The sequence below is a fragment of the Mesocricetus auratus genome, unplaced genomic scaffold (assembly GCF_017639785.1).
Source record: "Mesocricetus auratus isolate SY011 unplaced genomic scaffold, BCM_Maur_2.0 Super-Scaffold_6730, whole genome shotgun sequence".
NCBI lineage: Eukaryota > Metazoa > Chordata > Mammalia > Rodentia > Cricetidae > Mesocricetus > Mesocricetus auratus.
Window position 1 is genome coordinate 6,553,093 of NW_024429184.1, and position 18,432 is coordinate 6,571,524.

The 18,432-nt window shown below is 43.1% G+C and overlaps 1 protein-coding gene across 4 annotated transcripts in view; it reads right to left on the reverse strand.

Moving 5' to 3' along the window:
- Positions 1 to 18,432, reverse strand: part of Slc44a1 (solute carrier family 44 member 1) — a 167,879-nt gene that overhangs the window by 89,984 nt on the left and 59,463 nt on the right. For all 4 annotated transcript variants that reach the window (XM_040738298.1, XM_040738309.1, XM_040738294.1 and 1 more), the window contains exon 4: positions 1,126 to 1,262. In XM_040738298.1, coding sequence (XP_040594232.1) covers positions 1,126 to 1,262 — 137 coding nt within the window. The remainder of the gene's footprint in view (positions 1 to 1,125; positions 1,263 to 18,432) is intronic.

Genomic DNA, 18,432 nt, shown 5'->3' on the forward strand with positions numbered 1-18,432 from the left:
GCAGCCCTACACACATTACACAGACATGGAACCTCAGGGAAGATGAAAAACATGAACCGGAGGGGCCATTAGTACGCAGTTCTCCACAAAGAGCACTTTAAAAATACGCTCAGGAGAACCGCGGCGCCGGAAGTAGGGGTTCCCAAAGAGCAGAGACGACTGCAGTAAACTGGCCCTGCTGCCATTCTCTGCTAACCCCGAACTTTTAACCGCAAAGCTCCTCAAAGCTATTCTAGGAAAAGGCCATGATGCAACATTAAACTTAAGAGCAGAACATAAAACTATATGTACACTAGCACTCTAGAAAGGAACCGACAGCAGAGATTTGATTATAGTTCTCTGCATTCGTTCCTGTAACCTTCGCCATGTGCTGCTACACTGTTAACCACAGATTAAACACAGACTGAGGGAGAAGGAGGGAGGGGAGTCAGACTGAGAGATTTAAACAGGACTTGGAGAGAGAGGAAAACCTGAACCTTGCGTAGAGTATACTCATAATTCAAATGGTTGTCACCTCATGGTAGCAGCATTCGCCTGTGGTTCCAGCACGTGCTTGTAGGAGCCAAGGCAAGGGGATGATCAGTTCATGCAACCAGCTCGGGAAAGATCCGATTTCAAAACAGCAAAACAAAAATATCCAACAGGTTTGGGCACCCAAAATATTCAAAAGCACCAAAGCATTTATTTAAAAACTACAAACTTCCACATCAAAAGAACCTACCCAGAATTTCCCTGGAAAACACCCCCAAATTCTACTGTTTTCTTTTTTAGTGAAGGTGTGAGATGATCCATTTCTGTTTTGGTTTGAGAAAGGAGATCTTGCTGTACCATGTAAGCTGGTCTTGCACTTAGGATACGTAGCATTTCTCCCTCGACGTGCTGAGTGGCTGGGATCACAGTCACACAGCACTGCCCCCAGCAAATCTAGAGCTGTAACAATCTCCCCGAGTTGATTCTAGTATTTTTAACTAGGAAATCTAAAATCACTTCTGGGTTTTTCCTCTTTAAGATTTTTTAATGGCATTTATTTACTATGAGGACAAATGTATACTGAAATGCAAGCATATAGGGTTGAACAGTGAGACAGATGACCAGAGTGTCAACTTGGACAGCCTAACATCTCACCGTTGATCTCTGCAAACTTCTGGACATCACTCAAGGTTTTCAACTCTTCTCTTGGACATGCTGCTACACACAGTGCTATAGACTTGATCTTCCTGTTTATCAAGTCCAGATTGCATGGATCCAAAAAGAACACATACCTAAAACATGGAGAAAAGAACGGAGATATTATTTTGCAAAGCACATTTGGTTCATTGCATACTCAGCTAAGCCCCAAAGCAAAGGACAGACTCCACTGAGCGTCACAATCCCCATTCCTCCAAAACAGAACCATCAGTGAGAGCTTTAAAAACAATGACTTATAATGCTAACACAGAGAATGGAGTAATTGAAGGACTTAATAGTTTTCATGATTTCTTTTCCTAATATTTACATTTTATAATACACAGATTTTATTGCCAGAAATCATGTTTCTTGCTTTGTTAAACTTACACCAAACACAATTAGAATATCTCAATGTTGTGATTAACATATATTGCAGTTGCCATGGAAACTACAAACTTTGGTTAATGAATATTATTATGAAAATGGAAATATGTATATTAATGAAAATAAACCGACATGAATAGAAGGTTGAATGAAAACTGGAAAATTATACAGCAACATTACAGCCACCTATATATGGGGAGTTTTTAATTTTACTTTTTAGGGTTCTTACTTTCCAAAAACAATACAGATTACATTTTAATTGGAATACCACAGTAAGTACTTATTATTTTTTAAAAATTCATAGCAATTACATAAAAATAATACACATATCCTACATATGCCCTCTGTATTTCTGCCTCATTACCTCTTTTAAAGGGGTGGCTTAGTTGGAAATCACATACTTCAACAGACATTATCGTCTCTCCCCGAGAAAGCGACGCCCAAACAGCCTCCAACAATCGTGTGGTGTTGCAGACCCAGGATGAAGCTTAACAAGGAATGTCTTATTGAGTGTGAAGTAAAGACCACCAACCTGGTACAGTGTTTTCCTGAGTCCATGGCAGATTTTACAAAGTCAATGCCTTTCCCACAAACCATTCAAATCTACACTACAAATACAACTAAACATAAGAATTAGGTAATTACTTTTCTCAGCCTTTGGCTATAACCAAGTGAAGAAGTAGGATTGGGCACAAAATTTAAAAAGCAAAAAGAACAAAACCAAGGCACACATGACATGGGTACTATCAAACAATACCATAAAAAATGTGCAGAAGGCACCAGGGAAGCCTCCACAGCTCGGTGCAGCCAGGAGACCATCCCGGAACCCAGCAGGGAGGTGAAGGGTAAGCTACAGTACAAATCAGCAATGCTCTGAGAGACTCGAAAACCACTAATGTTCCAAAAAGACAAAAGGAACGCAAGGGAGCCAGATGTGATTGGAAGTAGGCTTTACGGACAGCTTCCAGGGTCGAGAACAAGGAGGTAGCCAGTACAGGCAGGCACCGAGGGAACAGTTTCCAGGAAACCCTGGTAGAAACAAGCAGGTCTCTCATGGCTTCTCCCACCATCTGGCCCATGCATCTGACCCAGTGTGTCTGTCCCTAGGACCCCAGATGAATGAACTACACAAAGCCAGATTCTGGGCAGGGAACCCTCGGGTCCTGGAAGAGGGTACAGCAACTAGCCCTGCCACCACCAATAACAAGTACTGTCTGTGACAGCGGTAATGAATGGGGTCAAGGCATAGCGAACACTCGCATGCCAGACGCTAGAAAACCCTGTGTGCGTATACATTAGTCGCACACAATAGTGTGGTGTGCTTCTGTGAAGGGGGGGGGAGTAACTGAGTACGTAGTTCTTCATGATAAAGATGCCTTGAAAAGTATCCAGAGAAATCACATGGCAGCTGAAAACGACCAGGAAAGAAAGCCAGAGGCTACCAGGCCTCACAGCCGGGACTGGGCTAGGTCAGGCACAACCTCCGAAGAATAGAAATTATGCCTGGTTGTGCTGCATCTGCCCCTTCCAATGCTAAAACTGCCCCGGCGATATTTAGTTTATACCCTGAAACACTGCAGTAGTTTGTACTTGTGGGCTCGGAGGTTTAAAGGTAGCTTAAAGCTCTATCTTGCTTTTACCATCTTCACCAAGGGCAGGAGAAGGTAAAGAAGATGAGATTTACCAAGAGGTTATCGCATGTCACAATGCCTCTGAGGTCGTGCCCCCATAATCCACAATTCAACAGCCAAGGGAAAGATCTAGAAGGCAAGTGACAACTGGGGGTCACATGGGCTTAAAGTCTGACCCACAAGTACCATTCTGGCGATGCCAATGGGAGAGAGGGGACAGGGACAGTCAGTGAGAGGCCAGTGACTGGCTGGTCAGATCAGGTCGGTAGCAGAAGGAAGCTTACCTCGTGGGGAGCAGCACTCCAAGGGTAAGCATCAAACAGGACTTAATTCACAGAAGGGCATCCCATTACTCCTGCAAACACTGCTAAGTATCTACTCCCAGGAGAGACTTCTCAATACAAAAGCCACAAAGCACAAATTTTTGATTGCAAATAACTTACAGACTGCAGAAAAAAGGAGGCAGGAATACAACTAGTCATTTCAAAACCACATGACGTGTGTGTGAGGTTGAAAGGGCAGTAGAAACCTTAGAGTTCTGCATGGAGGAAAGGGGGTGAGAGAAAGCACGGGAGGGGGGGCCGGGGGGAGCTAAGCCACGTACTGAAACGGAGTAGGAATTTTCCAGACAGATGGGGAAAGGAGCACTCCCCGGGCAGAGGAAACCGCACGCCTAAAGGCACAGAAGCATGAAAGTGCATATTTAAGGAACTGCGGATTGCCGGATTGGGCTGACTACAGGGTTGGGACATCAAAGCGGCGTGTGCCAAGGAGAAGCGGGGACAGAGGTGGCTGTCCTCAGAACCCCAGAAATCTGCACTCTGCTCAGTAAGGCTACGTGGAGCCACGTGGCCGCCTCGCGGTAAGGCCCTGGTGTGAGCAGCAATCAGGCTGCAGGCCACAGGGAAAGTCTGGGGCACAGCAGCGCGGTTCCAGAGATGAGCCCTCGCCATTAAACTGCCTCCTGCTGCCATGGCAACCCTGTGGCAAGGCTTTTTGGAGCACGAGGTGGCAAGCAGATCCCAGGTCTGCTGGCCGCCTCCTGCCGAATTTGGCTTCTCTCCTCTCTAATCAAGCATGGCGGCTCTAAAGCCCGGAAGCTGGCAGAGAAGCCCCTCAGATGCCTTCTGCTTTAGTGATTCCTGACACGTGTCTTCCCTAGAGGGGAATAAAAACGGAGTCTGATCATTTGTCCAATTATTACCTGCAACCAGTCTATAATTTATAGCCCCTTTCTGCGGACTGGATCTTTCTGAGCCACCAAAAGGAAAAACACATCGGCAATGCAGGCCTTCTGGTAAATGCTAAATAACAGCCGCGCAGGCCTCCTGCTAGCGCTAAATACAGGCTGCACAGAGCTTGGGGATCTACCCTCCACCCATGGTGGAGTTCTGCCCAGAGAGACCTCCTACTTCCTGTGCGGAAGGAGGAAGGGCAGCAGCAAGGCAAGACAGGGCATCTCGCCAGGCTAGGAACCAAGTGTCCCAAAGAGGGCCATCTCACATAGCTCACAGAACTATGGGAGCAGAGCCTCCAAAGTAAGCTAACCCAGCTTAACTACAACACATGTTTAACTGAAACATGCTCGCCCCCCCCAACAAAGGAATTAAGAGAGACATGTCAAGAACAGTGATGAACTACATTAGATAGTGACCCAGGAGGTTGTATGATGTTTGCAGCCCCGTAAGCACTTATAGTGCTTTAGTTTGAACACCTGTCCCTCGAAATTCCATGTCCAAAGGCACAAACGTAGCTCCGCAGTATAGCATTCGCTTAGCGCGTATGTGAAGGTCCAATCCCCCGCCCAGGCAAGAAACAATGTCACTGTGTTAGGAAGATGGAGTTTTAAGTGGGTGACCAGGATGACCATGCACTGCTGTCATAAATGGATTAGTGCCAGCGTCAGGAGATGAAGGATAGAGGCAGGAAGGTGCCAAACTGAGGTCAAGCTGAACCAGGCAGTGAGACCCTGCCCCCCATAAACACACCAGAAGGGGGAGCAGCTTTACTCACTCCTCAACACTTTCCTTCAGCCTTGCATGTCTTAGTCACTGGTCTGCTTTAATCTCTCTCTCTACTGCTAGAAATCAACTCTAGGAGAGCAGGGTTGGTTGACGACTGAATCCATTTCTATATCCTCGGTGCTTAGACAATGCCTGCAATGAGGAAGGAACTCCATAATCATGTACCGAATCACTAAATTGATGGTAATCGTATGAATTCTGCCAGGTAGAGATGAGGTGGAGAGGAAGTAGGGAAGAAGACATTTAAGGCTGAAACACTCGGGGGTATTAAGCATAGAAATTGTAAACACCTTCTCTACAAGATACAGGTTCAGGTTAAAAGACATAATTACAAATATGCCAACACTAGCCAGGCAGGCATGTGCTCACGCCTCTAATCCCAGTGCTTGGGAAGGCTGAGGCAGCAAGTTTCAAGTTCAAGGCCAGCCTAGGCTATCTACAGAATTCAAAGCCAGCCAGGACAAGATCTATCTCAGAAACCAACCGAAACAACAAAAGAGATTACAAAGTCTCCCTTCCCAGCCGTCCTGGTTCAGAGTTGCAAGCGGTGTAAAAGCTTCGCCTGGGTAAAGAGGCAGGAACAGGAGGGATCGAAGAGTCTCTTGAGAGGCGCAGGAGGTAGCTGGAGAACTAAAGGAACTAGGAAGGAGTTAGGGTCAGCCAGGAGGCGGGTGGGGCAGAGCAGGCCCAGCCACAGAGGAGACCACATGGAAGAGGCTGACAGGGAGGGTGCAGCGGCTCAGCAGGGAGACTGGACTGCAGTTAGGCCACGACCTTAGAGACAGTGGGACAGCGGCTCAGCAGGGAGACTGGACTGCAGTTAGGCCACGACCTTAGAGACAGTGGGACAGCGGAGAGTCCACCCTAAGGCTGGGAAACTGCAGGGAGCCCACCTGCTGCACTGTGGAAAATGAACAATGGTGACTTAGGTGGGAGGGAGGCTGTGGGATTTGCACCAAGAAACAATGGTTTTTGACGAGGGTGATAATTTCAAAAGAACTCAGGGACAAGTAAGAAAATGGGATGGCCTGATAAGGAAGGGAAGAGCATCCATTCTTACCAGGGTTGTAAACCCGTTCCAAAAAACAAACAAACAAACAAAAAAGCTGACAGCTGGGCACTGGCCAATGCCAGTGATCCTAGAACTCAGGAGAACAGGAGCACACCAAGACAGTCTCAAAACACACAGACAAGGGGGAAGCTCAGGAAGACACAGAGCACAGAAGGACAAATGCCGTGTCCACCTTTAGAAGCCCAGGCTGACGTCCTGGACTTATTTACATCACGAAGGCATGTACCTGGATAAGCCAGAGACAAGGATCAATTCCCCTAAGTAGCTAGACAGAGTGTCTGCCTCCTCCTTACACAGGTACCAGAAAGGGAGACAATGTGCTGGAGGGGTGGTTTAGTCCTCATGAGCTCCAGAGAACCGGGGTTCAGTTCCTAGCACCACACGGTGGTTCACCACAATCCTTAACTCCAGTCCAGGGCATCTAATGACCTCTTCTCGCCTCCACTGGCTATGCAGGCAACACACACACATGTACACACACACATACACACACTGCACACAAACACTCTTACACACACACATATACACATACACACACACACTCTTACACACACACACACACCCTAAGGAAATCTTTTTCAAAGGGAGGGGAAACAAACATTAGAATAAAGCCAAGAGCCACTGATTATATCTTGTGCAAAACTGAGATAAGAAAATAAACAGTTTACAAAAGCATTTCATGAGAGCTACCCAAAAAAGAAAATCAGTTTTCTACTTAGCAAAGGTTAACTATAACACTACAAAAGCCAAGTTCCTTTGTTGTGCCAGGTTGGAAGAACCCAGAGACTGACCCAAGGAGTCAACACTTTGATGCAAAAGCAAAAGGTTTCTTTTATTGTTCAAGCTGGCCAGCTTGGATCTCTTTCCATGGCAGAGGAAATGAGATGCCAACCAGCCAAAAAGAGAAGCTTTTAAAGGGGCAGACCATAAGGTTGAAGGCCACAAATTTCAGTTTCCATGGTTACTCAAGGTCATACAAAATACAGAGTCAAGCAGTAACTATATATTTTAAGCAAGATACATTTGAGTAGGATAAGACAGGGCATGAGGTTGCAGGGTTAGGGGTCACAGGGTCTGTCAGCTATCCAAATAGCAAAGGAATGTTAACAGAAGTGGTGGGCAGTTACCTCCCCTTCTTTGAGAGCAGGGGCTCAGGCGCCAGGCATGGCACTCCTGACTTAAGGAGTTAAAATTTCCTTTACAATTAGAAGTTCCCTTTCTCTGTATAGATTTAGTTTTTAAACTTTTATTAATTTTTGGTCCCTCACTCTGTCAATACCAAATCAGAAGAATTAGTCTCAAATTCAACTTTTCAAGCAATTACACAGAAAAATACCATATAGTATGAGGCAATGGCAAAAGATTTTGTTTTTTCTTGGTTTGAAAAGTTTATTGGGCAGGCTGAGCTCTGTGAGTTTGAGGCCAGCCTGGTCTACAATGCTAGTTCCAGGACTGCTAGGGCTCTTTCACAGAGAAAACTCGTCTTGGGAGGGGGAAGGAAGAACTCAAAATAAGAAGCTTTATTGAGACATAAATAACATGTCATGAAGTTCACCTCTGAAAACTGTGGTTCACTTCCCTTTAAGACAGGGTCTCACTAAGTTGCCCTGACTGGTCTCAAATTCCTTAACTCAAAGGATCCTCTGTGTCACTTAAGCTTTCTCAGGGACCGTGACTATAGGGAAGCCCAGGGACTATTACATGTACCACTGTGCCCAGCCAGTTCAACGTTTTAAAGAATATATTACTGAATTTTTATCATGAAAAGCTAATTCTGAAATTGTTTTCAATCCCCATATCTATTAGCAGTCATTGCTCAATTCTCTACATTCCCTACCCCTATTCAGCATGAGTTCAAAGTTCAGCATACTAGTGTGTGTATAATCCATTGTATGGATATACCACAATTTTGTTAACCATTCATCCGATTATGCAAACTTGTGTCATTTCTCCCCCTTTGGGAACTATTATCTATCATACCAATAACATTCATATGTATGTCTGTGTGTACGTGGGCTTTTATTTCTTTTGGGCAGGTTTTGAGTAGACTTACTATAGGTCATACAGTAACTGTGTTTGGCATTTTGAACAACAGTCAGTGTTGACCAAGGCAGCTGTTCCATTTCGAACACCTATTGCAAAATATGGGTCTCCAATTTCTGCAAACCCTGTCCACATTTAGAAATGTGTATCAACGGATGAATGCACAAACAAATGGTATAGCCATACAGTGGAATGATTTTAAATGATCACTCTTGTAGTGGATGAAAAAAAAGGAATCTTCTGGTTCCACTTTGTATTTCACTGGTAAGCTAATGGTGCTCAGCGTCTTTCACAAGCCCACGTATGCATATCATCTTTCAGTTCCTTTGGAGAAACGTCTCCTTGACACTTGCCCACCACAGATTTCTATCCACTTGTATGAAAGACAGAATGATGGGGCAGACCCAGGTACTAGATACTGTCGCGACATTAAGAAAAAAAAATATTACAAGAAAAAGTTGACTAACAAGGGTGAAAGCGGACAAAGGATCATTCAGGAGACAATATAGGAGAGAAGCTTGTAGGAGCTTAAGGACAGATGAAGTGATGACCAAACAAACCCCACCCCACCCCCTGCACACTGGGAAGACAAGCCTGCGGCCAGAACTTCTCAGCTCAGCCGGGTTGATTTTACAGGTAGAGTAACTACAGGCTGTGACAAAGACCAAGCTGTGGGCGTGGGCTCACGGAAGAGGGAACCCCGAAGGCATCCGCCGAGGGGAAATGCAAACATTTCCCAGGGCTAGAGTGAGAATCAGTGGGGCAGGCTAGGGCAAAGAACTCTGTAAGCCACATGCATGCAGCATGGGCTAAAGCAGCCATGCCTTCCCATCCGGATTAAAAGCAGAAGCACGGACGACTTCCAAACCTCTCTTGGAAGATGATGAGGATGGAGATCACAAATGGCGATTAGCATCTACAGTTCCAGATATTGTGCTAAGGCTCATATGTCACTACTACGCTTATTCATCCAAAAGACCACTGCGTGTCCTCACTACCAACAAAGCTCCCTGGGCCAAATGCTACTGCTGCTATTTCCTACCACACTGTTCCTTAGTTGCCTCACCAATGGATCAACCTGCAAAGATATCCCCAATTGCATAAACAATCCAATTCATCATATAAAAACTGAAAATGCTCTTTCCATTGTATTGCTTTTATCTTTTTATTAGAGAATCAAAATTTTCATAATCAAACATGTCAATCTTGATATTATTTAATTTCTTTATTGCTTCAACAATGTATAAATTATCCCCTCTTCAATGACGTACAATATTCACTTCAAGATGTTTAATTCATCTGGGATTTAGTTTGTATGATACGAGATTAAAATAGGTCCATCCTTAACTATCCAAGCCAGTATTTTCGTTTTGATTATTTTTTGTTAAATGCTGGCTGATTGCAGAAGCTCTACTTCTTGAATTCTCATGTATTACGTCCATCTGTTTCCATGACTACTGTACCTACATTTAGACAGTTCTTATACCTTGGAACATAATTTAGTCTAGAACAGCAAACCACCTCCCCTTGCTTCCCTAGAAAGAATATAACAATGGCAATTACAGATACATAATCTTAATCAGAAATCCTTAATCCCGGGTCTTGTCTGGCCAGCACATCAATTTCCAGCAGTTTGTTGTTTTGCAGGGTGGAGATGAACTTAGAGCCTTGGACCTGCTAGGTAAGTGTTCTACTACTGCGTCACACTCCCACCCATCCAAGTGCCAACATTTAAAAAATCAGAGCTGGAGAGATGGCTCAGAGGTTAAGAGCACTTGTTCTTGCTGAAGACCTGGGTTTAACTGACTGTATCCCCATGGCAATCCACAATCATTGTAACTCTAGCTCCAGGAGATCTAGCACCTTCCTCTGACTTCTGTGGGTACTAGACGCACATGTATTACACAGAGGTACATGCAGGCAAACATTTATACACATAAGATAAGATATATCTAAAAAAATATGAACTAAAAATCAGGAGACTGGCAAGTCTTATGTGCTCCCCTCATTCCTCCTTAACCTGTCAACAACAGGCTGGGAAGATGACTCAGCAGTTAGAGCCTTGCTGTCCAAGCAAGAGGACCAGAATTGAGTGTTCAGATGTCCAGAACCCATGTAAATGCCGGGTGGGCATGCTGGGCTGCTTGTAATTCCACCCTTGGATAGCACAAGGGTATTCCCAGAGTAAGATGGCTAATGTGAGTTTGAGTTCAATGGAGAACCTGTCTCAAAGAGTAAGATTGAAGAAGACTCCTAACAACAACCTTGGACCTCCATGTAAAATACATGTACACACACACACACACCTAATATCATAATCTCCTATACCTACATTCCAAATCTCAGCCAGAATCACATAAAACCGAAGTGTGTGGAGTTCAAAGTACCCAATATCTCTTATGGTCTTATACCTGGTCTATTTTGGTGACCTACAGTGTTTTCCTGGTGGTTTTTGGGTTTTCAACCTCTGAGGAAGCCTACAGGTTTCTCTTTCTGTTTCAAAGCCAGAAAGTTCATAACTCACTGGGTATTCAACTTCAGTAACTACACTTAGCCTAAACATCTGGTCTGACCTCTTAGACACATCCACTGTGTGGTTCAGTCTCTCCCTCTCATGGACCAGTCCACTGTCTTACAATATACAGGCTCCTTTTAATCCTCTGAAATTATTTTGTTAACAAGAATAATTTTTAAAAGCATTCCCCACTTGAGAAAAAATTTATATCTGCTTTTTATTTTATGATTCACACCAACCAGGATTAATTCACTATCCTGTTGGGGTCTTAACTGGTACTGTATTAAGCCTATAAATTAATGTTGGTTGTATTATTGTATTTACTGCATTAAGACTACCCACTAGAAGGAGATTTTGTCTTTATTACTGTTCTGCTTTCCTCCTATTAAAATATTATAATTCTCTGCACTTGGCAATTTATAAATATGCATGTGTCTATGCAGGTACAGAAAGATAGACTGAAAACACAAGTATTTTCTTTTTCATTATATTTTCAGCATAATAAAATAAATGACTGAATTCATTTAGGCATATGCTTTGTATATTTTGTAACCTGCAATTTAAGCATCTCCTTTATGCCATGCTTTGTTGCAGCTCCTCAACAGCCCATGCTGTAGCCCCTTGTCATTGGCAAACTATCATTTTTCTCTCTAATGGCATACAAACATTCAATTTATCTCTTGTATGATTTGCTACAACTAGTTATTTAAAACAATGGAAGGCAAAGACAGCATCCTTGTTTGAGGTAAATTATTTCTATCTTCACATAACCTTATAGCTGTCCCTACTAGACTCCTTTTATGACTTCAAGCTTAAAGTGAATTGTGAACAAAACGTGCCAAGGCAATGAATGGGAAAGACAGGTCTTTTTATAAGTGCTGCTAAGACACGCGCATCTTCCTTTAGGGCAGCGGATCAATCTTGACTATTTCTTCACACGATCTACATTGTTTAAAATTATACAGCTGGTGGTGGTGCACACCCTTAATCTCAGTACTGGGGAGGCAGAAGCAGGGAGACCTCTATGAGTTCAAGGCCACCCTGGCCTACTAAGCCAGGGTCAGTTTGAGGACAACCAAGGCTACACAGAGAAACTCTGTCTCAAAAAAACAAAAACCAAACTAACAAACAAAACGAACAATAACAACAAAATCCCACAGAAATAAGAACTTTAAATAAAAAAGCTCTTAAAAAAGCATATTAAAAAATCTTTGTGACTCTGAGGTAAAGTCATAAATTCTTAAAACAGAAAATAGCACAAGCCATGATGAAAAGAGCTTCAAAACTAAAAGGTTTCATCCTTGGGGTACCATTAGGAGAGCTGGGGAGACAGCAGAGGGGAAGTGCACGCCACACAAGCCTGAAGATCCTAGGTAAGCACCGCGCTAACAGCTCAGTGTGGTAAGACTCTCTAAATCTCAGCCCTGGAAGGAGACAGCAGGATCTCCGGAACACCGTAGCTTAATGGTCCTAGCAAAAGACCATGTCTACACATGCAAAAAAAAAAAAAAAAAAAAAGAAAAGAAAAGAAGAAGAAGCTGGAGGGCTTGTGAGAAACACTGCCTAAGACTGACCAGTACACACACACACACACACACACACACACACACACACACACACACACACTCTCTCTCTCTCTCTCTCTCTCTCTCTCTCTCTCTCTCTCTCTCTCTCACACACACACATGCACGGGCACAGATTCCGCTGAGAAAAAGACAGCACCGCAAAGAGATGGTCAGTGGTGAAGAGCACTCGCCACTCTTGCAGACGATCCCAGCGCCTATGCCTAGTGACTCACAGCTGCAGCTCCAGCTGTGAAAGACTCCATGCTTTCTTCTGGTCAACTCGGGCATGAGCACTGGATCTGCCTGTGCACGTACACACACTCACACATACACACACACACTCACACACACACACACACACACACACACACTCACATTAAAATTTTTTTCAAAATGCAGAAGGATGAAACATAGACTACAGAAAATATCACCAAAACATATGCCCAACAAAAGTCTTCTATCCAGATCATAAGGACTTGTATTAAGACCATAAACCATTCTTGAAATTCTTTTATAAAAACAAAATAGCTTTTTTAAAAAAACATGAAAGAGGGCTGGAGAGCTGGCTGACTCAACAGTTCAGAACACTGGCTGCTCTTGCAGGACCTGGCTCCATTTCCCAGCATCCACACAGCAGCTCACACCTGTCTGTAACGTTAGTTTCAGGGGACCCAACACACTCACAAGGACACACATGCAGGCAAAACACCAATGCTCATAAAAAAAATGTGAAAGGTGTAAGTACCTCACGAAAGATAAGTGAACAGCCTGTCACCACTTAAAGAGATGTCTGGTATCACTGGTCATTAGGAAGATGGGACTAAGAACAAGTAAAAAGATTGAAAAGTGAAATGTGAATATGTGAATTACAGCCATAAGACAATGAATGAGGCACCACTATATGCCCACTAAAACAGCTAAAAATAGACAATACAAAACGCCACGAGGAGACAGAGCAATTAGAACCCTCATACTTTTTCTAACAGAGATGCAAATGGTGCAACCACTTTGAAACAAAGTGTGAGAGCATCCAAATCCTAGTATCCACCCAAGAATACTGAAATACATGTCCTTACAAAAATCATGTCCACAAGCTTCTAAACCAGTGCTACTCATAAGAAAACATTTTTTATTAAAAATAAAAAATTGAATAAGTAAAATATAATACAGTCACACAATGAAATATTACTCAGCAATTCTAAAAAGAATGAAACTACTGGTATATTTATAAAATATTAATGTATACTACATTAATAACATTTTTATGCTGTTTAAAGAATATAGTAAAAAAACAATCCAGGCATGGTGATGCATGTATTTCAAAAAAACCTAAGAAGGAAAAAAATAGAAGATGCAGACAAAACACTACACATCACCTTTTCATAAGTAGGAATCCTAAGAAAAGGTAAAATTACATTGACTAAAAGCAGATTGGCGGCTGCCTGGGTTCCCCAGGATGGAGAGATGGCTTACTACAAAGGTGCGTAAGTTATTTTCTAGCAACAAAAGGTATGGATCCTTGTAGACAGTTCTTAACTGTACATATTTACCAAAACTCTAAATGGGTATATTATTTTATTACATGTATACCTCAATAAAATCATAATATAAACTATTTAAAGTTTCTTCTTGAAAATTTCCATTGCAAAATCCAACTTAAGCTAGACCACCAGTATGCAGATAAGAATTTAATTTTATTCAGAGAGAGCTCAACTTTGCTCTTGATTCCTGGGAGTTAGCATCTAAGAGGTATGTCTTTAACCGGGCCTTGGGTCATGGCACATGGCCTTACAACGTGACCTACAATGAGGGAAGATATTGTAGGGATAGTTTAGAGGCTGATTATTCTAGGAAGACCAATATCATCATGTTGACTAGGAGTTTGGGATCACGTGCTGTCCATGTGACTTGCGAGGCAGAGAGCTAAAGACTAAATCATCTATACAATGAAGACACAATGAAATGTGCCAGGGTTCAAGTGAGCTTCCTAGCTGCCCATCCCTGCTACGATGAGTTCAACTCTTCCTACAAATAAGAGCAACATGCTCCTTTTGTTGACTAACCCAACCCATATCCTTCATGTGGAACACACTAAATGAATTACAACTGTGAAAGCCTTCAGCGATTTTTGTTGAGTTCTTCTGGCAAATGCTAAGCCCAGGAGTAATTACTAAGTTCTGAAGCTACAACTGGCATCAAGTAAAGGTGGCCATAGGAAGCTGCAAGCCACTTAGCACCCCAGGTGTCCTCAGCACAGACCCAGATACACTCACAGCCATGGGACAGGCACAAAACCATGTCTATGAAACTCCTAATTGAAGTGGTTAATGATTATCTCAAGTGTGTTACAAAGGTCTCTAAAAAGCTTTTTAAAAACCTTTACGGTGCCAGGTTAGCATGGAACCAACGCACACAGAAAGGCTTTGGAACAGGCACGTGCACCAGCTGCCTAGCTCAGATATGGCAAGTGTGTCCCCTAGTCCTGCATTAATGGAAACCAATTGCCCTGCCTTGCTGAGCTGTACTCATGCGAGCTAATTCTGTTAAGTAGCTTTCCACTTCCCTATTTAGAATCTGGAAGCCACTCGACTTCCATTCCCTAAAGATGAAGTAGATAGCGGATGTCCTCTGCAGACTGCTAGCAGTATTAGTCACAGCAAGTACTATGCTACCGCAGAATCCCACTAGAAATTGCTTTCTTTAAAAATTCAAATTAAAGCTAAGAAGTAACGAGATCACAAAATATAACAAGAATTATTTCCCAATGATGCCTTTAGCAACTTGCTGCTTGAATATTTAAATTTTACAACTTTTAATGCTTTCTATGAGAGAAAACAAGTTTGGAAAAATTGCATACATGATACAGCAAGTTTCAATTTTATCATGAGTTGTTCCCTTTTCTGAATGCTGATGATGCTTGTGGGATACGAAGTCTACAAATGCAGGTTCATTTGAGGTCTTTATCTAGGGTATTGTTTCTCATTTTATGCTAAACTAGAAGAGGCAGCAATCTAATGTTGGCATCTGAAAGTATTTGATGGGTGTGTGGGGTTGGTGGTTTCTTTTAAAGCAAAGTAAAAATGCTACAGACTGAGAACACACCACAGACTGAGAACACACCACAGACTGAGAACACACCACAGACTGAGAACACACCACAGACTGAGAACACACCACAGACTGAGAACACACCACAGACTGAGAACACACCCACCTATTTAAACTAACTGTGGAAATAGGCAGGTGAGCTTCTGGTTGCTCTGAAGAGCACTGTAAAACTCAGGCTTTATACTACATCTCATCTGCAACCTGCTTCGATTCCATGGGACAGTTGGAAGTTCTTCTTGTGCATACCAGTTAGCTTGGCCTGCAAGAACCCCAAATCGACAGACTGAGAACATCACCTACCAATTTGGGGCTCTACATCTGACTAACTTACCTTGTTCCTAAGCCCTCCATTGCCTCCTAGAACTAAGAAGCGGGCCCTGGGGGAAGACTCATAACAGGAAGGCTGTCACCCAGTGTCACTGGAGGCATCATGAGCCACACACACAGGCATGGAATACTTAGGTTGATGTCAGGCATTGAAAACAACTCTTTGAATAATAAGCAAGGAAACGGGACCTCAGTCCCAAAGCCACAGGGAACACGAAGATAAGGTGAGAAGATGACTCATTGCCCGGATGGACAAGAGAGCACTGTAGCACTGCCAGTGCTCTGATGCCAGCCTTCGGAAGACCTGGGACAGAGAACCAGCTAAGGCCCTGTTCACCGCATTTGCTGCAGTAACAATAAACCCACTGACACACGGCGCTTCTAGCCCTTCCATCCAATCGCCCTACTTTTCTTCCTCTCTTTGCCAGGACAGCAGGGTCGCAAGGGGTCCGTGGACGGAGCCACTGCTGCTGCTTACCTCTGCATTTGTCTTCCTCGCCAGAACACGAGCTCCTCAAGGACCAGGACCATGAACGTCTCTATTTGTTAATTTAATGAACGCAATACACATCATGTGCACAAAGTAACTCAGAGAAAATAGAATCTATCCATTGACCAACAACAGTATCAATATTTATGCTTCAAATCTATAGCTGATTTTTGCATTCGTCATCTCCATAAAATTGGCCTCTACACGCTGTTCCGTAACTTATTTTCCCCTTACTGATGAACACAGCCATCCATGTCAACAGGCATGCTTCTACAACATCGCTCCTCTTGGATCTCCTGGGTCTCAGACCTGTTCTCCCATTTGCAAACTCCTGAGCCTGAAAACTGCTCGCTGGTAACACTTCCTCCAGCTACAGTAGCGGTGACTGTGATTTTTATGAAGTTCTACTTTTTCCACCAGATTATGATTTCCATGAGACAAAAAAATTATGTCTACGTAGCTCAAGAGTATATGTAAAGTTTAGACACCAGAATTAGACTTTAAACCAAAGAATGACCAAGAAAAAGAGTGCACCAGTAAAAAACTTTATCTAAGTCAAAAGGATTTCTTCAGACATTTAGGCTACTTTCTATTTTATTATCACTAGAAGTGGCCTATAACAATTGGTTTCCAGTGAATGCATGCTAAGGACCAAATAAAATAACTAGAATTTTCTTTTTAAAAAATTTTGTTAATGATTTATTTATTTACATATTTTATGTATATGAATGTTTTGTCTGTGTACATCTGCACATTAGAAGAAGGCACTGGATCCCAGGGGACTACAGATACAGACAGTTGTGAGCTGCCATGTGGGTGCCGGAAATTGAACTCAGGACCTCTGGGAAAGCAATCGGTGTGCTTAGCTGCTGAGCCATCTCTCTAGCCCCAAAGAAAAAGTTATACTTTTAGCGGGGGAGGTTAGGAGGTGAGAGCGATAGGGTCTCTCTACATTGCCATGACTGGCCTGGAAATCACCATGTAGACCAGGCTGGTCTGGAACTCACAAAGATCCTCCTGCCTCTGCCTCCCATGTGTGGGCATTAAGGGCATGCACAACCACTGCCCAGCCAGAATTTTCAAGAAAGGTGATTGATAGCCCTTGAGCACACAACAGTAAGAGAAGTTTGGTCACAGCATGAAGAGCTGCGCTTAGCCACAGGAGCCTCCAAGCAAGCATTTTAGCAAACTTTACCTGCATTTTTTTTTCTTTTTCAAACAGGGTCAAGGGTTTTTAGTCAAGAAGATTTGAAAACACTCTTCAATATTTCCCAAAGAGATGTGAAGTTACACCAGGCAAAACAGCACACAACTGCAATCCCAGCAATCAAGGGGCTGAGGCATTACCACCATATGAGGCCAACTGGCCTGTCGAGCAAGACTTGGTCTCAAAAACAAAACAATAGCAACAACCAAAACATTGACTTACTAAACAAAAACACTGTCTGGAAAACAGAAGGCTATATGACAAGGTATAGGCCCAGAAACCTTGGCAGACATTTAAAGAGTGAACATACTGTGCTCAACATACTAACTCTCTTTATGCGCCTTTATACAAGTTCATGCTTCGTCTGGGTAGGAATGTGGGTAGATGAGATCTAACCTTTAAGGACAACCAGTGGCCATTAAAGTCCTAAAAACGAGAAACTCAATGTTTTCTCCAAAATTAAGACCAGTTCTCATGAAAAGATGGTCTTACTTAAGAACTACATGGTAGGTGTGTTTCCATAAATATTTTTAAAAACATAACAAACAGCAAAACAAAAATCTAACTATGAAATGAGAACAACGTAGCTCATCGTCACAGTTCACATTCTGCCACTAACAGGAAAAGACATTTGTGATGGCTCTCAAATTCTTTAAAACCTCCTAGCTTTGGTCTCTTTCAAGGACTCTGTGGTAGATTTTATATAACCTGCTTCCTTCCATGTTCCCCAGCAACAGTTCTCAGTCTAAACGTTGAGAGAGATTTCCAGGATGAAAAAGGTACAAACCAGAATCACCGGATGGAACACAGGAGCCAGTGCACACGGAAGAGACGGGGCGGTGGGAGGGGGTAGGCTGAGGTTGAGCTAAGCATTAGCCTGCTGTTAGAGTCGGGACTCA